A 22,506-nucleotide genomic window follows, 5' to 3' on the forward strand; every position below is an offset into this window, starting at 1 on the left:
TCTCTTCCAATACCATAAAAGGCAATATTGTAGTACACAGTGGCACTAATGATATTAAGAGTAGATGTGAGGACTTACTTAACAAGTACAGAGCAACTTAGGCAAAAAGTTGATGGGAGTACATGTTGAGAGCCTTGTCAATCAATTCAGTTTTGGAGAGAATGTGCAAGGCTCGTAGGGTAAAATATTTCTCGGTGTGGTCAGTGCTTGTCAACAAGAGAGACTTTTTAGAGTGATTTTTAAGATACACTTAAATAGAAAGAATGTATATTTGTTGATGCTATCGAGGCAGTAATAGGTGAGTCAGAAAACTGCTAGCTTGGGATATATACAGACTAACAGATTAACTAGAGCTGCAGGCAGAGACTTGCACTGCTTTTGTCGGAAAATTCAATCCTGGAAAGCAACATGTTGGGGATTTCAGGCCTTGGGTCATCGTAGACCAAAAAAATACATCAGCTGCATAAAGGTAACTAAGAGTAAGAATATATGTATGCATGCATGCACACTAATGCCAGGAGCATTGTAAATAAACTTGATGAATTTGAAATACTGATTAAGTCATCAAATGCAGATATTATAGGGATAGCAGACATGCTATCCCTATAATATCACTCAGACATAAGGGATGCTGAATTTGAATATGAAGAGTGCAATATATACAGGAAGGTCAGATAGGAGAGTTTACACTTTTTTTAGTTAAGAAGCATATTAAATCTAAGGCAGTGCATCCAGTCAACATGTGTGATCAGTGCAATGTGGAGTCCATTTTGGGTGATATAAGCACTGGGGAAAACAAAATTGAGAGTAGGAGTGTGACTGATGAGCAATGCTATACAGAGAAGCAGGGTTGGCCAGTAAATCAGAATGTCTTCTGATTTACTGGCCAATTCTGCTTCTAGCTTCTAATGGGGGATTTTAACTTTACAGATGTTGACTGGAATTTGTGGCTTGGTCACTCACACACTAACAAGACTTTTGTGGATTTTTTTCGTGGATGACTGTTTTGTACAGCAGTATGTTAGAGAGGCAACGAGAGGAAGCAACACTCTTGATCTGGTTATCAGAAGTGATTCTACATGCATTAAGAATCTGCAGGAGAAATACCCACTGGGTGGCGGCGATCACAGTGTACTAATGTGGATAATTAAAGACATAACTACTGTCAATGGTAAAGGAAAAGGCTTTTTCTTTCGAAAGGGTGGCTACAGTGGTCTCAAACATCTTTTAAATTCTATGCAGTGTGACCAACTGGTTATGTTACCAACAGCAAATTCTAAATGAAAAGCATTCAGGGGACTAAGCAATCACAGAAGCTACTACAACTAGTTATGTTACCAACAGCAAATTCTAAATAAGAAGCATTCAGGGGATTAAGCAATCATAGAAGCAACTAGACTTTTCATTCTAACGAAGAAATACTGTTCAAAGCTTAGACCTAAATGGATGTCAGATGAACTATTGAGACAAGTGGCAGAGAAGAAAAGTTCATGGGCTGCATATAAATTACACTGGCCAGCAAAAAAAAAAAAAAAAAATTTTTTTTTTTTTTTTCGTTCCTACAACAATTTTTGTTTCTACAATAATTCAATAATTATTGAATTATTGTAGATCTGAAGTTGCTGAATTCAAATATGGCAACCACATTGCTGTAACACACCAATTTTAAGGTAGAAGGGATTAAAGCCAAAAGCTTTCTAATAAAAAAGATTTTGTATATTTTAAGAAAATGTTACATACAGTACTAAATATTGAAGAATGGGTCTGTTAACCTTATTCTATCTTTTTTCCATTTCTCAATCATCTTTTAAATTCTATCTTGGTGAACTCTTTCACCGTGTTCGTCGGAAACTTTTTTTAGGAAAAAAAGTCTAAATGGAAATGTAGGAAATGAAGCTTTAACGGCAGGTCTTGGTTTTCGGTCATTAACCTAAGATATTTGAAAACTGAGGATGATAACTTTTTTTTAAGTGCATATCTGAGTTTTTGAACACATTTCCTAACAGAATCTGTCGAAATAATTTCATGGAGGAAATTGATGCCGACCACTATTATCAGGTAATTTAGAAGCCCATAGTAGAAACAAATTAATCTATAATAAAGTAACAAAGAAGAATTGGCAAGCTAAGGCAGATTATGAGAAGTCTCTGGCAAAGAATGCAAAGAAAAGCAGCAGAGCCATCTATGCTTATATTAACATTAGAAGGAAGGGATTGAATCACATGAGGAATTCTTTAGGGGAGGGATGCAGAAGTTCACCAAACTCCAATTGGGACATCTATGCTTATATTAACATTAGAAGAAAGGGACTGAACCACATGAGGAATTCTTTAGGGGAGGGGATGCCAAAGTTCACCAAACTCCAATTGGGACTGTGTGATAAATGAGAGGAAAGTGGGTAGAAGAGTAATTGTTGAAGCTGAACATAAAAAAGGCACCTGGAATGGATGGGATATATTCAATCACATTTAAGACGGGCAAGCAAAGGAGGTAAGTAAGCCTTTAGCCATAAAGGCTTACTTGCCAAAAAAAAAAAAAAGCCAAAAAGGTAACATGAGTAATTACAGACCTGTTAGCTTAACATCTGTTCCAGAGAAAATAATGGAATCACTGGTTAAAGAAGTAATGCAGGACCATTTGGACAGGCATGAAATTATACTGCAATCACAGCATGGATTTATCAAGTGGTGGTCTTGTCTAACCAATCTGATCGATTACTATGATGCAATGATGAAAGAACTGGATACAAAAAATAATTCTGACATCATAGTTGGATTTCAGGAAGGCTTTTAATACTGTTCAACATAAAAGACTGCTGTACAAACTGGAGAAATGTGGCATTCAGGCCAAGTTACTGCTATGGATAAAGGGATGATTAAGTGGAAGAAGACTGAGAGAGTAGTTATAAATGGGCACTGCTCTTTATGGACTAATGTTATTAGTGGAGTTCCCAATCATACCAGCAATGGGCCCATTGTTGTTTTCAGCATTTATCAATGATATTGATGAAGGTATATTATGCTTAACGTCAAAGTTTGCAGATGATACAAAGGTTGGCAGGGTAGTTAACAACAGTAATAAGGGTGAGCTACTGCAATAAGCTCTAAAAAATTTTGGATCAATGGACTGAGGAAAGGCAGTTGAAGTTTAACATTGACAAATGTAAGGTACTACATAGGGATTGCAGTAATCCCGGAGTAACTTATCAACTGTATGAGACTACACTCAGGGTGGTGGTAATTGTGCAGTCAGATTTAGAAGGATATTAGAAGATTATTGAGGCTTTAAAAAGTAATTGAATAGACAGAGTTAGAAATGGGGAAGTACTGAAGAGAGAAGGAGAAAATAGAAGTATGGTAAAGGCAATAAGGAAAAGAATGAAAATTGGCCTGGCATGCACCAAGTCAATTTGGAGTTTATTAACCCATTAGTCAACACTCAACCTATGCCTCAGTACCATAAAGCATGACATTTCATACAAAACATTTAATAGATTTGATACTAGAGAGCTATTTAGTGCTCGATATTTCCTATATTCTATTATATTATTATGAATCAACAGGGCTTACCTTTGTTTTTGATATAGGAAGCTTCTTTTCCAACTCTCCTTGTCCAACTCACTACTAATTCATGGGGAAGGCGATATCAATTTTGCAAGACATTGTCATAAAGTTAGATTTTGGAGGTCTAAACTGGCTAATAATTAAGAATTGATTTTTTCTTTTTGGTGCTGGGGCCGGAATTTTGAGTTAAATTTAGGGGTCTAATAATTGGATATGGGGTGGGGGTGGGGGTTATTCTCTACATTCCTTAAGTCGGACTAGAACTTTTCAGGGTGTCATGTTCACAGGAAGAGAGCTACTCACAATTAATCCGAAACTTTTGTCTTATGTTGTAGTGTTTGTTCTTCATGCATGCGTATAAGTGACCAATCGTCGGACAATAGGAATGGCCTACGGATATTGATTGAAGTTGCATGTAGTTTCATCTCTAAGGTTTCTGCAATAAGTAGTTTGTAGTAGTTGTGTTGAATATTTATAATTTTAGTTTCATTAAAGCCGAATGTATGTTGTTCATTTATAGCGTGGAACGAAAGTTCCGATGCATTTGAACGACCCGCCCGCACTGAAGCTTCGTGTTGTTTTGCTCAAAGCTGTGCCACTCCCATGGTGGATCCTACGTAGACAGCGTCACAATTTTTGCATGGTATACTGTATACTAGGTCATGCTGTGATTGGAATGTGGTATTTGAAGGTCGATTTCTGAAGAATGTGTATAATTTGTTCATGGGTTTTGCTATGATTTTCATGTCGGTTCACTTGCATATTTGGTTAAGTTTTTTGTACCAGTGCTCGATATATGGAATGGTGGTGAAATATATTTTGGTCTTGTCGGATTTTTTTTGCAATGTTTGTTGTGAGGTTGTTGTTATTTATTTTATCACGGGCTATTGTTTTGACTTTGTTTATATAGGTTAGTGGGTAACCCCTATTTGAGAATCTTCTAGTTAGTTCATTTATTTCAGTGGTTAGAGAAATCTGTCTGGGTGGAAGAATATTTAAAGGCATTTTGAAATTGGTTCAGCATGACCGATTTTTTGTATGGTTGGGGATGATAACTGTGGAAGTGCAGAAGCATCCCTTTATTAGTGGGTTTTCTATATATGCTGAAATTTAGTTTTTGTCCTAATCTGTGTATGGTAAAATTAAGGAAATTTATGGAGTGGGATTCTGCTTCAGTTTCTAATTCAAATTTTAGTCTCTGATGGATGTTATTAAAAACCTAGAATATTGTTTATGGTCAAGTGATCTGTGATGATTAGGATGTCATCCAGATATCTTCCGTAATATGTGATCTGTGGTATAAATGGATCAAGATGGATCTTTTCTAATTTGTCTAAGTATAGTTCGGCAATGAGTCCACTAATGTTTAGGCCCATTGGGAGGCCAAAAATCTGTCTGTATATTTTTTCTTGGAATAGAATGTAATTTGCATTTACTAATAGTTTTGTTAGTTCGAATATTCTGTCTTTGGGGAGTCTGGTGTTATTAATTTTTGTGTTATCATCATTTAAGTAGGCCCAGACTATGTCTAAGGCGTAGGGTACATTTACATTAGTGTATAGTGAAGTCACATCGAGTGAATATAACTTCATATCATCCTTGATATGGAGATCTTTGAGGTTCATGAATAACGCATCGTAGTTTTTTATGTTATATGTTAGGAGTTCTCGGAGTGGTTTTAGAATTGGGTAGATGAACATGGCTAAGGAGGCAAAAGCTGAATTCTTATATGACACGATGGGACGTATTGGGTATCCTGTTTTGTGTAATTTTACTTGGCCGAATAAGGTTGGGATATTGTATGTGCGGGCTTTAATTTGTTTGAGCTGAGCCATGGTGATGTGGTCATCTTTCCTATAGGTGGTGAGCAATTTGTTATATTTGTTAACTAAGCTGTTGAACTCTGATGGTGCAACCTCTTCATATGTCTAACTTTATGACAATTTCTTGCAAAATTGATATCACCTTCCCCATGAATTAGTAGCGAGTTGGACAAGGAGAGTTGGAAAAGAAGCTTCCTATATCAAAAACAAAGGTAAGCCCTGTTGATTCATAAAAACATTTAATAAACCTCTTCTCAAAAAAAATACTCTCAAACATATCCTAACTACTGCAATTTCCCAAGGATCAGTGCTGGGATCAGAACTGATCCTTGGGAACTTCAAACGTTAGACCAATCCAAAAAGTAATAACCCTTGCCTCTTGCTCTGAATCATCCCTGTGATCTATCTTAGAATCTTATCCTTGATCGCAAGGTTTTAGCAAAGCATCGACACAGTCCCTCATGAGGGACTGCGTCAAATATCTTACTAAAATCCAAATAAACAATGTAAAAATTATTGCCTACATCCAGCTCATGAGTAACTGTGTAAAAATAACTAACAGGTTAATTAAACATCATTTTCATTTGACAAAACAGTGTTGTATAGCTTTCAGAATTAAATTACATTTCTCTCTAAATGTTCCTGTATTTATCAATGCCTCCTGATTTCCCTTACCAATGAAGTCAGACTTATTGGTCGATAGTTACCCATTTCACTGGGATGCAATCTGAGTCTCCTAGAACTGCCTTTATTTATAATGATACCCTGCACTTCTCCAATCCAGAGAGATTTTTCTGGACTGGAGAGGTCCAGTGATGTCCTCATAATTAATTTTAATGGTTCAGTGCACCATTTTTTCATCTCCATCAAGGTTAGTGGGTATATGCCATTAACTGTAGGGGTCTTTATGCTCAAAAGTTTTTTCAATAGACAGCCATATGTAATTTCAGTATCATTAATTTTGCAATTTTCTCACACCATACAGATTCTATGTGGGCATGCATAAGTTCTGAATCTGAGACTTGTCACACCCAGGTTCCTTTTGATAAGAAGCATGATCCCCTCCCCAACCCCTTCTATCATGTCTGCATTTCCTAAATACATTATGTATACCATAGTGAAACTTCCCATCCCCTATTTCTGGGTGACACCATATTTCTTTTAGTCCTTTTATGCCAGCATTAGCTGCTCTCACCTGGAGCCTGATCAAAATCCACAAGAATGCTTTCAAAAGTATAATAAAAATATTTTAAACTTCACTGAGAATTATATTCCAAAACTGCACCATGCACTTAATCATGATGGGCAAGATATGAGAGCTGATCTTGCAAAAGTTCTCTAGATATGCAAAAATAATGAAAATTTGCATAATTAAATCTTATGGTCAGAAATTTAAGGTCACTGGACAACACTAATATCCACACTGAAAAGGAATTAAGGCAGATGTTATTGTTTTGGCTGGAATTTGCTCTGAGCAGATTACTGTACCACCCCCCCCCCCCAGAAATGTTACTTCAGAGAGAGGGCTCTTGGGACACTTGCAGGTGGGATGCTTGTTTGTTTGTTATTTGGAGCATTAGCAACTAAGGCCATATTGCTCGGGGGATAGGCGGTGGTCATTCCCTGACCTTTCTGCATCCTCCGTATTTGGTAGTCACGGGCTCAAACCCTGGTCTAATCAAGAAGCGTGTGCTATGCACTGCTGCTCCTGCCCACCTGGCTACGGAGATGCCACAGGTGGGATGCAGAAAACAGTATATGTATAAGGGAAAACAGAAAGAGTGGAAAGCACATACATCCTGTCATTACTTTTGCATCAGGGCTTCAGTCTGTGGTAATCATAGTTTCTTCTTTATCTTTCTTAAATTCTGATTTTTGAAGGCAAAACTACTGTGCTTGAACTCTTATTGTTAACCACACAATGAATTGCAGTGAAGAAAATGCTCTGTTGTATAATCCACCTGTAGACCCATTAGTAATAATTGCAACACTGCTTTACATTCCACCTCTATGACAAAAAGGACTAATTCTGGAATAATTCCAATGTTGTAATTTTATTAATTATGTAAGTTAATATCATACCTCAACAAGGGCTTCCAATGCAGATATTTCCACACCATCGTGAACTGAATCATAAGATCCAGTAATCTGAGTCTCTACAAGCTGTTCTCTGTTTTCTTTAGAACTTTCCATAAGAGTAATGAGTAACTCAGTAGACTGAAAAAACAAAATAATGAATATCATGATATTATAGACAGCTACAGAGATTTTACTTTCTGCATAAATTCAACTATTATCTAATAATATAAATTTCTTGTTAACATTGCAGAAAACAATTCTAAGTGAAAGAAAATTACTGATATTATGACCACAAATTATACAAACTAGCTGACCAGTTATTCATTACTACAGTAGATTTTGCTGACTTAATCTATTGTTGGTATGCCCAGAAGTTTCTTTTCTGATAGAGCATCCCACATCCAAATCTAAGACAATATTTATAGTGAAATTTATTAAGAAATAAAGAAGCAAGGAAGGTTACAAATCACTAGTAACATTTACTGGTATGCAATCAAAAACATAATATGGGAAAAATTTAAGCCGAAGCTTAATTTCCATGTTACGTTATTCAGTAGAGTGGGACCTCAATATTTAAGTGTGTGGGGACTGTGGAAAAGTAGAAGGAAGTTGAGTTCTAGACTTTCAAGATACAGTGGATCCCCCACTTTATATTAATTTGTTCCAGAGACACCATCATATCGTGGAAATATCATATGAACCTAATGTGAACCCAATAACACTGTTTTTTTGGTAATTCATTCCAAGTCCTCGGAAGTTGAAATTTTCACTATATAACTAAGCTATTTATCTCTCTAAAAGGTGATTTTTATAATGGAAATTGTATTAGTTTTATATAGAATACTGTATTTTCCAGTGTATACCACATACCTTTCATCTAAAAAAAAAAAACAAAAAACTCACACTAAAATAGTGGTGTGTCTTATACACTGGAATAAACAGTAGAACATGATACAAATTTAAAAGATAAAAAATGCTGATGGTGCCATGTTTTTACTTATTCCCCTTTCCCCCAAAATGTTGTTTAAAATGATAACTGATAATTATAAACATTATAAAACAAGAATGGTAATTTTTATTTAACTTACACTGGAAAAGCTGTTTCAATGGTGGTGTGGTGATAGAGTTTGAAGAGAATCTTTTACCATCAAGATATCAGGACAACCTTCAGTATCTGGTGTTCTTTCTGATCACTGCCTCTTGCTACTTATGGTATAAAAACTGTCCAAAGTGGTTTGCTTTTGGCGCTTTCTCTGAAGGTTCTTGAAATAAGTTAACACCTGATCTTCAAATTTGCAGGTCATCAATTCAGTGGTTTCAATATCTGGGTTTTTTTCTTACTGTCCTCTTCACAATGTCGCATGCAGCAAACATGTCCTTAATTTCTTGAGTTGTTGCTACATGGTCATCCTCCTCATCTCCACTGTCATGCTCGCCCATCTGCTCTCAAGAGCCAAGGACTCAGCAAGAGTGATAATTTCCTTCTCTAGAACATCTTCAGCTTCAAATCATGGATGACTGAAGGCCATAAGTTCTTCCATGCTGCATTGAGGCACTGAGCTGAAACTTCATTCCAAGAACTGATAATCATTTTTACACAGTCTTAAACCTGGATTTCCAGAATTATTTTAAGGTAAAATGGCTTTGTCTCCTGAAGTCTCTTCAAAGCACTTGGCAAGTATCTACTTCGTGTAAATTTTTTTAAAGTTGGCAATCACTTGCTGATTCATCGGCTGAAGCAGTGGTATTGGGTGGGAAAAATTTGACAGTAACAAAGTTAAATTGCTCCTCCAGAGATCAGGCAAGTTCGAGATTATGGCCTGGAGCATTATCCAAAATTAACAGTTCTTTAAAGGAAGTTTGTTCTTTTCTAAGTAACCTGCTTTTGATGACCTTTTGCTGTTTAAACACTCTTGGAATTTCTGAGTGGTAAACCAATATTGGCTTAAGTTTAAAATCACCAGAGGCATTTGACCCCAATAGCAGAGTAAGCCTATCCTTCATAGGCTTATGCCCGGGCAACGAGGCCTCTTCTTTTGTGATGTATGTTCACCTGGACATTCTTTTTCAAAAGAGGCCCATTTCATCTGTATTTAAGACTTGTTGAGGAAGGTAACCCTCCTTTTCAATGAGTTCTTGAAACTCCACCTTAAAGTTTTCAGTTGTTTCCTGATCAGCACTGCAAGCCTCTCCATGTCATATGACACTTTTAATATCAGACCTTTTTCTAAAATGGTTGAACTAACCTTTGTTGGCTTTAAAGTCCCCACATCACATATTACTAGTTGAAGGTATTTTAGAAGTCCTCAAAAATCTGCTTTGCACGTTCACATTCACAAATGTATTGTGAATCCAGAAACTGTATTATCTTCATTTGTTTTTCTTTTAACCACAGCAAAAGCCTTTCCATTTCTACAATGAGTTCTCTGCCTTTTTGGACTGTGTTAGATTCATCACTTACCTCAACTTTTTTAAGGTTTTCTTTTTGTTTCACTATGGTAGAAATGGTTAACTCTGAAAAACCGTATTCATGCACCAAGGAACTAATTTTAGCACCATCATAATGTTTTTTCACTATTTCTTGTTTAATTTTAATTGAAGTTTTCTTCTTACTGCATTCTTTAGGGGCCATATTATCAGTTTACAAAATGTTGTATATTCAAGAATTCAATACAGTAAATTTATGGAAAGTAAGCACAGCACAAAAAATCACTTCAACTGAAGGATACAGAAACAAAACATGTGCCCAACACGTTTACAAACGCTGCTATTGCCAGTCAGAGACAATCGTAAGCCATCATAAAGTGAAATAAGTAGGTGCCAGTAATCACTGGTTAGTAGAGTCAAATTTCAAAAAACCAATTCAAATCATTAAAATGCTACACTTTCACTGTTTATTGCTGTTTTGTTATAAGAATCAATTTTGAATGCATTTGTGATATTTTTCTAAAGACAGTTGTGGAAGTCACTACCATAAAACAATTGCAGTTTCTGGTTTATTGGGCTTTTCTGTTAGTTCAAGCTATTATAAATGGGTAGTAAACTCGATCTTATTGCATTTGCGATAATACCGATAACTGGAATTCTGTGGGTTCTACCTTATTATGGTGAAATGTGTTTCCCCTCCACCGAAATCATAAAAAAATATAAATAAATTTTCAGAATCTTCTCTTCATTCCTATTTTTTAAGCTTTGTTTAATAGAATTGAAATTAAATAGAATTAAAATTCAATTTGCAGAGTTAATCACAATGTTCCACGCTTACTACATATCACAGTGGACCCATCGTAAAGCAGGGGGTCCACTGTACTTTGCAAATATTTTATATTGTTCTATTAATATATTTTATATATTATTGATTGGTTTCTGCCTGATGTGCACATTATAAAAAGCCAGAGGTTATAAGATAGTATTACTTTGTGGTAAAATTAATTTAACATGCCAAAAATTAATCAGAAATGAAAGTTGCACGCACGCATTGGCAGCAGGAACATCAGTTTCCTGATTCCAAATTTTTCTGATAGTTCAAGGTACAGGAATAAAAGTTAATTGTGCAAGGAAATCTTAAAGCTTTTTAGCCATTTTAGCCACATACATGGGAATGGCAATCTACAAATTTTGTTTTTAGACACAAAAAAGAATTCCAAAGGTAGATGACATTTAGTTCATTTCAAAAAACTTCAAAAATGTACGTGTTCAGGACTAATGATATTCATTAATAGAATTCTTTCAAGCCTGAAAATTGTAGCTGCAAATAAGATTGTATGCTAAACTGACTGGTTAAAAAACAAACACAATGAAACAATAAAACCATGCAAGAAGTTTCCTGAATGATAGGCACTGTGTGATCCAAGCAGCTACTAGCAATAAAAACATATTAGCAAATTGCAAGGTTTTCTTGTATTGTGGTTATTTTATTTATATATATATTTTTTATGGGTAAAGGATGAAAAAAAGGAACAAGTAGTTCAGTGGCTGTGCAACAAAAACAATGCTTTTCCATGAATTTTATATTATACAGAATACATGAAAAATATACACTGAGTGATCGCTGAATTACGACCACCCTTATGTAAAGTGAATGCAACCCACTGACCACGTGAGTGTGCAGTTAGTTGACCTACATTGCATAGATAAGGCATCAGTGGTTCGGTAGGCAGGAAAGTTCCAAATGTGATGGGTAAAAGGAAGGATTTATCGGACTTTGATAAAGTACAGATTGTGGGAGCTCGACAAGTTGGTGCCTCGATTTCCCAAACGACTGAACTGGTGGGGTGTTTGAGAGCCACTGTTGTTAAAGTGTACCAGGACTGGCGTCAAAATGATAAAACGATGACCCAACAGAAAAACTGCAAAGGTCAGCGAAAGGTTGAAGTTAGAGGTGAGCACCGGGTCCAACGACTCATACAGGCGAACAGGCACAGCACTGTTCAAAAGTTGAACTACCCAATACAACATGGGCCAACCCAGAACAATATCTGCCATGACCATGTGTTGCATGCTTCCATGTATGGACTATACCAGCTTACTAGTAAAATAATAAGAGGAGTTTACCTCAATATAGTACGTAGAACACTTCCGTATGATACCCTCCAGAAATTAAAACGGAAAAAACGAAAAAAATCGACAACTTACCGGTACATTAAAGTAAAATATAAATAATTAAATCATCAATTTAACACAATTCAAAATCAATTTAAAACAATTAAAAATCAAATTAATGCAATTAAAAGAATCTAACGAAAATATTCAAAACGATTTCTGGACTATACCAGCAGACGACCCCTATGGCATACTCTCCTAACCAAGGTTCATTGGTGTAAAAGACTCTCCTGGTGCAAAGAGCATGCAAGTTGGACGTTAGAAGACTGGAAGAAGGTGTGCTGGTCGGATGAGTCACGTTATTTACTCCACACCATGGATGGTCATGTACAGATTTGGCAACAACAACATGAAGATCATCATGCATTATATCAAAAGTGCAGGCCAGTGGAGGTGGTTGTATAGTGTGGTGCATGTTTCACTGGCAGGAACTTGTACCCCTGGTGCATGTGGAACAAGGAATCACTGGTCTCTGTTATCGTCACCTGCTTGCTGACTGTGTACACCCCACAATGTTACACTTTTTCCTGAATGGCGATGGTGTCTTCCAAGATGACAATGCACCAAGCTATCGGCACTTGTTGTGCAGGAATGGTTTGAGGAACACAGTTCTGACTTCCACCATATCGATTGGCCTCCGAACTCCCCCCGATATCAATCCCATAGAGCACTTGTGAGACACTATGGAAAGGTATATCAGGCGTATGGATACTCCAATCACCTCCATACCTGTATTGCTGGCCGCATTACACACAGGTTGGTTGGCCATACCTCCCGAACGCTTCCGACATTTTGTTGAATCAATGCCAGATCAGATAGCTGCTGTACTGAGGGCAAAAGGAGGAGCTACGAAGTATTAGGTAAGTGGTCATAATTCAAGTGATCGCTCAGTGTATCTTTTTTAACTCTAGTTTCTCCCTTATCAATATTTGAATCCCAGCAATCTTCACTTAAAATATGCTGTTTTATTTGTTCCAATGAAGATAATTTCAAAGATAAGAAAATTAAAACCTTTATTAAGTGTATGATCCTCTTTCCGTTTTGAGGTAAATGTATTGTATATTGTTATATACTAAAATCATACACCAGAATGTTTTAACTATGGTTTTGCTAAGGTCCCAAAACTGGAAATTAGAAATCTGTATCAGTGATTTTTTCCTAATATTGTTTAACAAATAAAAGTGGTCAGAAGCAAGAGTGCAGTAGCATACACTTTTTTGAGTGAACTGTGGTCCACTCAAAAAGCATATTTTAGGTGAAGATTTCTGGGATTAAAATATTGGTAAGGGAGAAACTAGAGTTAAAAATATATATATATTCTGCGTGAGTTTTCATGTATCCTGCATGGCTGCTAAATACAGTTAACAATTGTAGTCATGATTTATTATATAGAGCTAGTGGTCAGGCAAATATAAACAAGAATTTTTTTTTTTATATATATATAGTTACAAAGGTCATTTAATAAAACATGTATTTTATGTTAAAAATTTCAGGATTGTTTTTAACCCACAACAACCACCAAAAAATTCATCTGATCAAAGATTCTGAAAAGGTGGCATCTCTAATATCTCACTGATGAATTCTTTACTTTAAACTGGAGCAGAAGGATTCTGGCAATTACACCAAGAATGATATCACGTTAATCCTGGAAGCTATTGAAATCACAATAGCTGCAGGCTGACAATCAGTGCACTAGATCACTCAGTTTTATACTAAGGCAAGGTTTCTGATATATGTATCCCTTGTTTAGTGCACTTTCATTTAGCATGATATCATTTTTACACAGTCAACTTTAAGATTAATTTACACATCACTGCAACTACTGTTGCACTAAGAAAATACAAATAAAGCTTTGTTAATTTTGAGATTAAGTTCTGCACTGCATTCTGTCACTCATTCGATAAAGAAAAAAAAATTATATACCCCTTCAATATGGAAAAAACAACAACAATGTAATATAAACAATAGTGTTTTTTTATGTATTTTAGATGATTCAGTGACATTGTGTGCACTCCTTGTGGTTTACGTAGGTTTGTGATCATGTCACAAGTAGCTGAATGAATTAAAACATTCATAGAAAAAAACTACTGATGTTTCTGAAACATATGATGAAATAAGTTTCAGAAACTAAAATGATGAAACTTATCGTCTCTACTCTTTGAATTTATTTATATTATATTTATTTATTTATTTATATTATTTATATTCATATTTTAAAGGAATTTATCCCTCATTATGTCTTCAAAAAAGACCATTTTCTTCAACTCCTTGTGCCGGTAAAAAAAAAATATTAATTTAGAAGTGAAATGTGTAGTGCTTCAATTGCTGTTGGACAAATCTAGTGTGCATACTATAAGGAAAAATAAATACAAAATAAAGAATTGGTCTTTGTCTCCCCCCAAGCTAGCAGTTTTCCGACCCACCTAGCTTGGGGGGAGACAAAGACCAATAGATTGACAGTAGCCACTGGCAGAGGTGAAAGAGATTCTTGCACTGCTTCTATTAGAATGAGTAGAAGCCTGAAAAACAAGATGCATGGTATTTCAGAGACTGCTGGGAGCCATTGCGGTACAAATAAACACATGGGTTGTGTTAGGGTAGCTAAGAATAGAAACAGGTGCAGGTATACTTGCGTGTACACCAATGCTAGGAGTTTAGTAAATAAATTTGATGAATTTGAGGTATTGCTCAAAACATCAAAGGCAGATATTGTTGGGATATCAGAGACGTGGTGTCACACAGATATAAGGGATGCAGAACTGCAATTTGGGGAGTACAACGTCTACAGAAAGGATAGACAGGATAGGAAGGGGGGAGGGGTTATGCTATTAGTTAAGAAACACATAAAAACCAAGGAAGTGAAGCCAGTCGACATCGCTGGACAGTGCAGTGTTGAGTCAGTTTGGTGTGACATAAGCATTGGGAGATCAAAATTGAGAGTAGGAGTGTGCTATAGGCCTAATGACTCTGATGAGTATAATAAGGAACTGTACAGGGAAATAGAGTGGGCCAGTAAATCAGAGAGTCTTATAATGGGAGATTTTAATTTCCCAGATATTGACTGGAATTTGGGGGCTGGTTACTCACACACTAGCAGGGCTTTTGTGGATTTATTGGATGATTGTTTTCTACATCAGCATGTTCAGGAAGCAACTAGAGGGAGTAATACTCTTGATTTGATTATCAGCAGTGATTCTTCATGCATTAAGAATCTGCAGATAAATGAACCACTAGGTGGCAGTGATCACAGTGTGCTGAAGTGGGATTTACTGAAAGAGGTAACTACCATTAGGGGTAAAGGGAAGGGTTATTGCTTCCGTAAAGGCGACTACGATGGACTGAGACAGTATTTAAATTCTATACAGTGGGACCAACTGATGATGTTACCAACAGCAAATTCAAAATGGGAAGCATTCAAAGAACATATCTTGGAAGCTACTAGGCTTTACATACCAACTAAGAAATATTGTTCAAGGTTTAGGCCAAAATGGATGTCAGATGAACTAATGAGGCATATGGCAGAGAAGAAAAATGCATGGGATACTTACAAATTAACACATGACACAGAAGCCTATGATAGATACAAGTTGATATGCAACCAAGTTACAAAGGAGGTTAGGCAGGCGAAGGCGGATTACGAGAAATCCTTGGCAAGGGATGCAAAGAAAAACAGCAAAGAGTTCTTTACTTATGTAAACTCTAGAAGGAAGGGGATGAATCAGATTGGTCCACTTGATATTGATGGGTCAACTGTTGATGATCCTGCTCAGGTAGCTAACAAACTAAATGAATATTTTGCATCGACATTCACACATGAGGAGTTATTCAGCAAGGGGAATGCCAGAGGTGTATTCAACTCTAGCAGTAAGCTAGAGAATCTTGAAATAACTGGGAGTAAAGTGGAGGAGAAACTGTTGAAGATAAACACAAGAAAGGCACCCGGGGTGGATGGGATCTATCCAGTTATATTAAAGGAGGCAGCAAAGGAAGTAAGCAAACCCTTAGCCATAATTATGAGAGCTTCCTTGGACTCAGGGGAGGTACCCATAGACTGGAAATGTGCAAATGTGACCCCAATTCACAAAGGAGGATCAAAGGCTGACACAAGTAACTATAGACCTGTGAGCTTAACTTCTGTTCCAGGAAAATTAATGGAGGCACTGGTTAAAGAAGCACTGCAGGATCATTTAGACAAGACTTCAGTTATAGCTCAGACACAGCATGGTTTTGTTAAGGGGAAGTCTTGCCTGACCAACTTGATTGGATACTGTGATGCAGTCACAAAAGAACTGGATGCAGGGAATAACTTTGATATTATATATTTGGATCTTAGAAAGGCTTTTGATACTGTTGCACATGGAAGACTGCTACACAAATTGGAGCAGTGTAACATTGGAGGCAAATTGCTGCTATGGATAAAGGGGTGGTTGAGTGGGAGAAGACAGAGAGTGGTAATCAATGGACACTGCTCATCATGGACTAATGTTATTAGTGGAGTCCCTCAGGGCTCAGTGTTGGGTCCATTATTGTTTTCTGTATTTATAAATGATATTGATGATGGTATATCAAGCTTAATGTCCAAGTTTGCAGATGATACAAAGGTTGGCAGGGTTGTCAAGGACACTACTGACACTACATTGCTGCAACAGGATCTGGAAAGGTTGAGCAGATGGGCTGAGAGGTGGCAAATGAAGTTTAACATTGACAAATGTAAAGTACTTCACATGGGAAACAGCAACCCCAGGGCAACGTATCAACTCTGTGGTACTACACTGACAGTGGTAGAGAATGAAAGGGACTTGGGGGTGATTGTGCAGGCAGATATGAAGTTCTCTGAGAAGTGCAGACGGGCTGCAAGAGTAGCTCATGGAGTATTGTCAATGATATACAGGAATTTTTCCAGCAGGGACAAGGAGGTGATTATTCCATTGTATAAGGCAATGGTCAGGCCACACCTAGAGTACTGTATACAGGTCTGGAGGCCTCATTTCAAGAAGGATGTAGAGCTGCTGGAACGAGTACAGAGAAGGGCAACAAGATTAGTGAATGGAACAAAGGGGTGCTCTTACGAGGAAAGGCTTAAGTTTTGCAAATTACAGTGTCTGGAGACTAGGCACCAGCGAGGTGATCTGATAGAGGTGTATAAAGCCTTGAATGGTTTAAGCATGCTCAATGCTGATGGGATTCTTCCTCTAGCTCAGAAAAATCACCTGAGAGGGCATAAATTCAAATTGAGGAAAGACAGATGTAGGATAGACGTGCGGAAATTTGCCTTTAGCCAGCGGGTGGTCGGTTGGTGGAACAGACTGCCATCCCGTGTGGTGGAGGTTGATAGCCTAAATAAGTTTAAGGCTCAGCTGGACAGGTATTTTGAACGAACAGAGGGGTGAAGTGGAAGTGGGTTTTTTTTTTTTTTTGGCTGATGCTGCATAAGCTTGCTTTCTTGCATCAAATGCCTCTACTAATGCTAATGCTAATGCTAAGAAGTGCAGCCTGAGTGTAACTGATTGTGCCACACTAATACCAGGATTTAAAATAAACATTGTTGAATTTGAATTGAAGTCTGCTTAAGTCAACAAATGCAGACTTTATAGGGATATTGGAGACTTGATGTGACTCAGCAATGAGGGATGCAGAATTTGAATTTGGAGAGTACAATGTTTACAGAAAGGATAGACAGGGTAGCAAAGAGGGGTAAAAAGTTGTGCTCTTGGTTAAATAGTACATAGAATCTAAGGTAGTGAACCTGTTGCCAGTGCTATGTTGAGCCAGTCTGGTGTGATCTAAATACAAGAAAAACAAAAAAACGAGTGAGAATGTGCTATAGGCTTAACAATTTTAATGAGTATAACAAATGACTATACAAATAGAGTGGGCTAGTAAATCAGAATGTCATATAATGGGTTTTCTAGATACTGACTGGAACTTGCAAGTTGGTGATTCATATAGCAGCAAATGTTTTTGAATTTATTGGATGACTGTTTTCCCATGGTACTTTAGAGAAACAGTGGTAGAGAGCAATACCCTTAATCTGATTACACTGACCAGCAAATGGGGGGGGGGGGGTGAATACACCATATATACAGCCACATAGAGGAATGCTGCCCTACTATGTTACCAGGCAGTATTAGGTGGTAGATGACTCTCATCAACCGGTGCAATACCACCACTTTGTTTATTGGAGGAACCCATGTTTAGTCTCTAGAGCTAAGTTCCGGTCAACCCTTCCCCATCTCTTCCATCATGCAGTATGACTGATGACTTTTGAGGTTATGATGAACATCGTGGCGAGATCCATTATTTCTTACATTTCGAGAGTACAGCTCTAAAACGGTGTTCGCAGGCCGGCCACTAATTAGTACACCGGACCGAAACTATCTAGGAGGCTTCCGGATCAGCTAGTGTATAATTTTGCTACCTCTACTCTGCCAGATAGTGACTGGAGGGAGTCCGAGTAGTGTATGTGCGGGGGACATTGTCGAGGCCATGTTATGGCCAAGGATCTGGGTGTATCCAAAAATTTCATTACTTCATACAGGTAACATCGTAACATCAGGGTATCTGTGTTTGGATAGAAGTTGAGTACAGATTAGTCCTATGCGGCGTGGGGATGCCCTGTGCAGTCCTTGTGGTGGAAATAACTTCACTTCTGGAGAGCTTGTTTGTAGCGACTCTGTACACCACTCCTCAGGGATCCATGTTTCCTGTTTCAGTGTCTCCCAGGCTTTGCACTTACTTTTTGTTATTAAATCGGTATACCTGTCTGAAACACTGTCAAAATTCGAAACCAATTTCTTGTGCGGTGAGCTTGAAAACTGGGAGTGGGGGGGGATTAGCCATACGTGTTTAAGTGGACTGACTGTGGTCCAAGCCCACATGACTGCTAAACATAGTTAACAATTGTATTCATTGTTAAAATGATTAACTAAATTCCTTTGACATAATGGTTATGCTGAAGTATAAACAGAGAACTCTTTTTTTTTTTTTTTTTTTTTTTAATAAACGTAAAAAAATCTAGTTGCTATAGAAGTTGGATGAAGACGCTGAACATCAAAGAAGATACTGCTTTCCATCAAATGTCTAATATGACCAAGAAAGAAATAGATGAATAAAGGAGTAAATAAAGGGCATAAATATGAACTGCTGGGGAAATTAGACTGGACCTTAGGAACATTTGGTTAGCATGTTGTTAACCAGTGAAATGAACTGCCTTCTTGGGTAGTTGGGACAGTCTGGTGAAGTGTAAGGGATAAATATCTTCTGGTAGTAGGAAGAGTATGATAAAAGGGATACAGGTGGTATAGATTTATTGATTTTTTTTTTTTTTTTTTTAAACTGATGCAGTAGAAGTCTAGCTTCCTTGCATCTTTCGGCTTTATGAATACATACTAATACTTTAGTCAAGGAGAATGAATATGCAGATGTGAGGAACAAAGAAAATTACTGCTACCTAGGGTCTGTTAGTCAATATTTTTATTTTAAGCACTAATTTATCTCCATTCCTTTTTCAATCTGGAGGTGTTTAAACAATGGTGATGGAATAATCAAAAAACATGAGAATAGATACACTTATCTTTGTAATTTAAAAATCTTTTACATTAACCTAATAATAATTTAAAAAATCTCTTTTGCAAATTATGTTAATGAGTGACTTAACTTACCAGTACTAATAAATCAAACCTGTCTTCTACTGCCACGGCTCTTGGTGTTTGAAGGATGCACAAAAGCACACAGTCAATCAGCCCATCATGAGAACACATCAATGAACTGGCATTTCCTAAATTGGATGTAATGAAAAATGCAGAACTTACTGTAATTGACAATGCTCATTCAAACAAGACAATTACCTGATATTCTCCAATATACTATTGTATATTGGAGAATATCAGATTCTAATATTTCAACATCAATAATGAAAATACATTTGTGAAATGATAAGGTTCAGTTTTAACAGGTTTCTAAACTTAAGTGTAGTTCAAAAATTTTTAATGATATTTTCCCAAGTCAATTAACCCTTTGCTAGCCATTAGAAATTATATGCATATATTGTACACTGAAAATATCAATAATGCTATCTTATTTAATGCTTATTTTCCTTTGGTTTTTACATAGGATAATATCAATTTCAACATGTTTATTTCTAAAACTGGATTAGTAATTCAAAAGTTACATTAAAATTCTTCCATCAAACTTTGGAACACTGTTGCCTAGTGTTTGGCATCATAGATGAGAATTTTATCAGTTTTTTTTGTTTTTTTTTTTTGTGTAATTATAAAAACTATACAAAACTTTAAGAGGTATTCCCTCATGGTATAAATAGTGCTTTATTGAGAGTATATGGAATCAAAATGTAGTATGTCATAATATTCTGTAAATTTAATTCTTTACGGTTAATACTAGTGCACAAAAAAAAAAAAAAAAAAAAAAAAGTTAGCATAATTCAAATCACATCTGATGAAATATTGACTAGGGGAGAACTGCAAATGTTTCTGCATTGAGTCAGGGCTTTATTACTGGTATGACCATAACGAAATGAAAAGTGACCGAGAAAAAGAGTTGGTGACCTGTAAAGAATTCAGTCGGGGCATTCATCAGGTATTCAGAGACACAACACAACACAACATAACACTGGTATCTATTTCCATGCATCTGATTGCAGGGAAAGGCACTGGTTCCATGGGCAGTTGTAAATTTTGAACTAATAAACAATTGTTACAGAAATAGGAAATGAGATAAAGTTGGAATGCATTACTACATTACATATTTGATCATGTGGCTTGTTGCTAGTCACAGGGAATGGTATGGTGAGTAACAAGCATTTGGTGCTAAGGTGTGGGCTTATGCCCAACTTACAGACAAATACTTTATCCACAGTTCAGCTTAAGTTTTTAATATTTTTTTAAAAATTGTATAACATTAACTAAGCCCATGGCAGCCCAAGCAGTATGCTGCATTGCAGTGTACCACTCATTTGGAGAGATTGGGTTTGATTCTCATTGGCAAATGGGGATTTCTAAAGTTCTCTTCATTTGAGACTGTAGTTAGCCAATCTGAAGTAGAGGGCTTAGGTTCCCCATGAGTTATTCCAAGTTTTTTAGCCCGTGAGCAAGCACGCACTTCAACTGATGCACTTCACTCATTTACGAATGCATGTATGAGGGCCATATTGCTTTATTAAGTAGCCGTATTTCAATAAAGCTACATAATATTTATTATGTAGCTTTATTATGAAGGCAAATCCATTCCACATTAAAAAATCTGAGATCACCAAGATGACTGTTTTGATGCTTATTGGCTCCTTATCAGCCCCTTTGGGTTACTTCTATTAGTGAACGTATGCCAAACTGCACAAACAATATATTTCATCTGAGTGAACAGCCAGTGTGGAGGGGAAAAAAAACTTTCACTTAAACAAAAAGCAACCATTATTTCTCAGAATGCAGCAATGCATGCTAGCTTTATTTGCTTAATTTAAATTCAACTTCTGAATTTAAATATTCCCCTGCCATCATATATTATACTGCATAGGGACATATGCTGGTCCAACGTATGCAGCCCGTTTCTGGGGGGAAATGGAAATTTAAGCATTACAAGCATGTTTAAAAAGTTGAAATAAAGAATACAAAAAATGATAGGTGGAAATGGACCAGCATATGCCTGCCATGAACAGAAAAGTTAATGATATTTTTAAACAGTTTCCATCTCTTAAGGGTAAAAAAAATGGTGATAAAAAAAAAAAGTTATGTGCAGGTACTAGTTATATGAAACACTGAAAATCTGTGGTCTTTATTCATAGTTATGAAGTAATAATTGGAGAAAAGTCATGAATTAGGACTCATCACAAAGGTGTTTGGAATTTTACCCAAAGCACAATAAACTGCCATGTCTACCTGTGTTCAGTACTTCTTTTTTGATAATCACTGATTTTCACAGAAAATCATGGTAGCCAAATTCCTGAGGGGGGGAATTTACACAAGGAAAACATCATATGATTCTTATTGTGAACAAAATGAGGAATAATTTCTCACTCTTACCCGGATAAAGAAATGCTAGCAATTTGAAGGATAAGCATTGCATCAATATAATATGGTTGGTCCTTGAGGTTGTCACAGACATTCTCTCAGATATGCCAGACAAGCTGTACTTGCTACCTAGTAGTCTAAAACGCTGATGGAATTGATATTCGGGTGACACTCAAGTCATGTGTATCCAATTTTGGTGTGAAGTCCAGACTGTCTGTGACAGACAAATCCTCTACTTGCACCTTCACGATGATGGTGAGACTTAGTAATCCTGGGTATAAGAACCATGCACAAGCACACTGTGGGTGACCACCCAGGCTGAACCAATGTAAGCAGGGGTCGAGGAGTGTACACAACACATGGAGGAATGCTGCCCCTCTGTATTACCAGGCAATACTAGATGGTAGATGACTCTCA

The 22,506-nt window shown here is 36.7% G+C and overlaps 1 protein-coding gene across 5 annotated transcripts in view; it reads right to left on the reverse strand.

Annotated features, from left to right (window-relative positions):
• The window catches only part of LOC150081850 (wings apart-like protein homolog), a 287,626-nt gene that overhangs the window by 37,992 nt on the left and 227,128 nt on the right, over positions 1-22,506 (reverse strand). For all 5 annotated transcript variants that reach the window (XM_090378945.1, XM_090378944.1, XM_090378942.1 and 2 more), the window contains 2 exons: positions 19,729-19,844; positions 7,469-7,603 (listed from right to left, as the gene is read on the reverse strand). In XM_090378945.1, the coding sequence (XP_090235071.1) occupies positions 7,469-7,603; positions 19,729-19,844 (251 nt within the window). The remainder of the gene's footprint in view (positions 1-7,468; positions 7,604-19,728; positions 19,845-22,506) is intronic.

Source organism: Mastigoproctus giganteus, chromosome 8 (assembly GCF_048544385.1).
Source record: "Mastigoproctus giganteus isolate SK-2022 chromosome 8, ASM4854438v1, whole genome shotgun sequence".
NCBI classification, from domain to species: Eukaryota; Metazoa; Arthropoda; class Arachnida; order Uropygi; family Thelyphonidae; genus Mastigoproctus; species Mastigoproctus giganteus.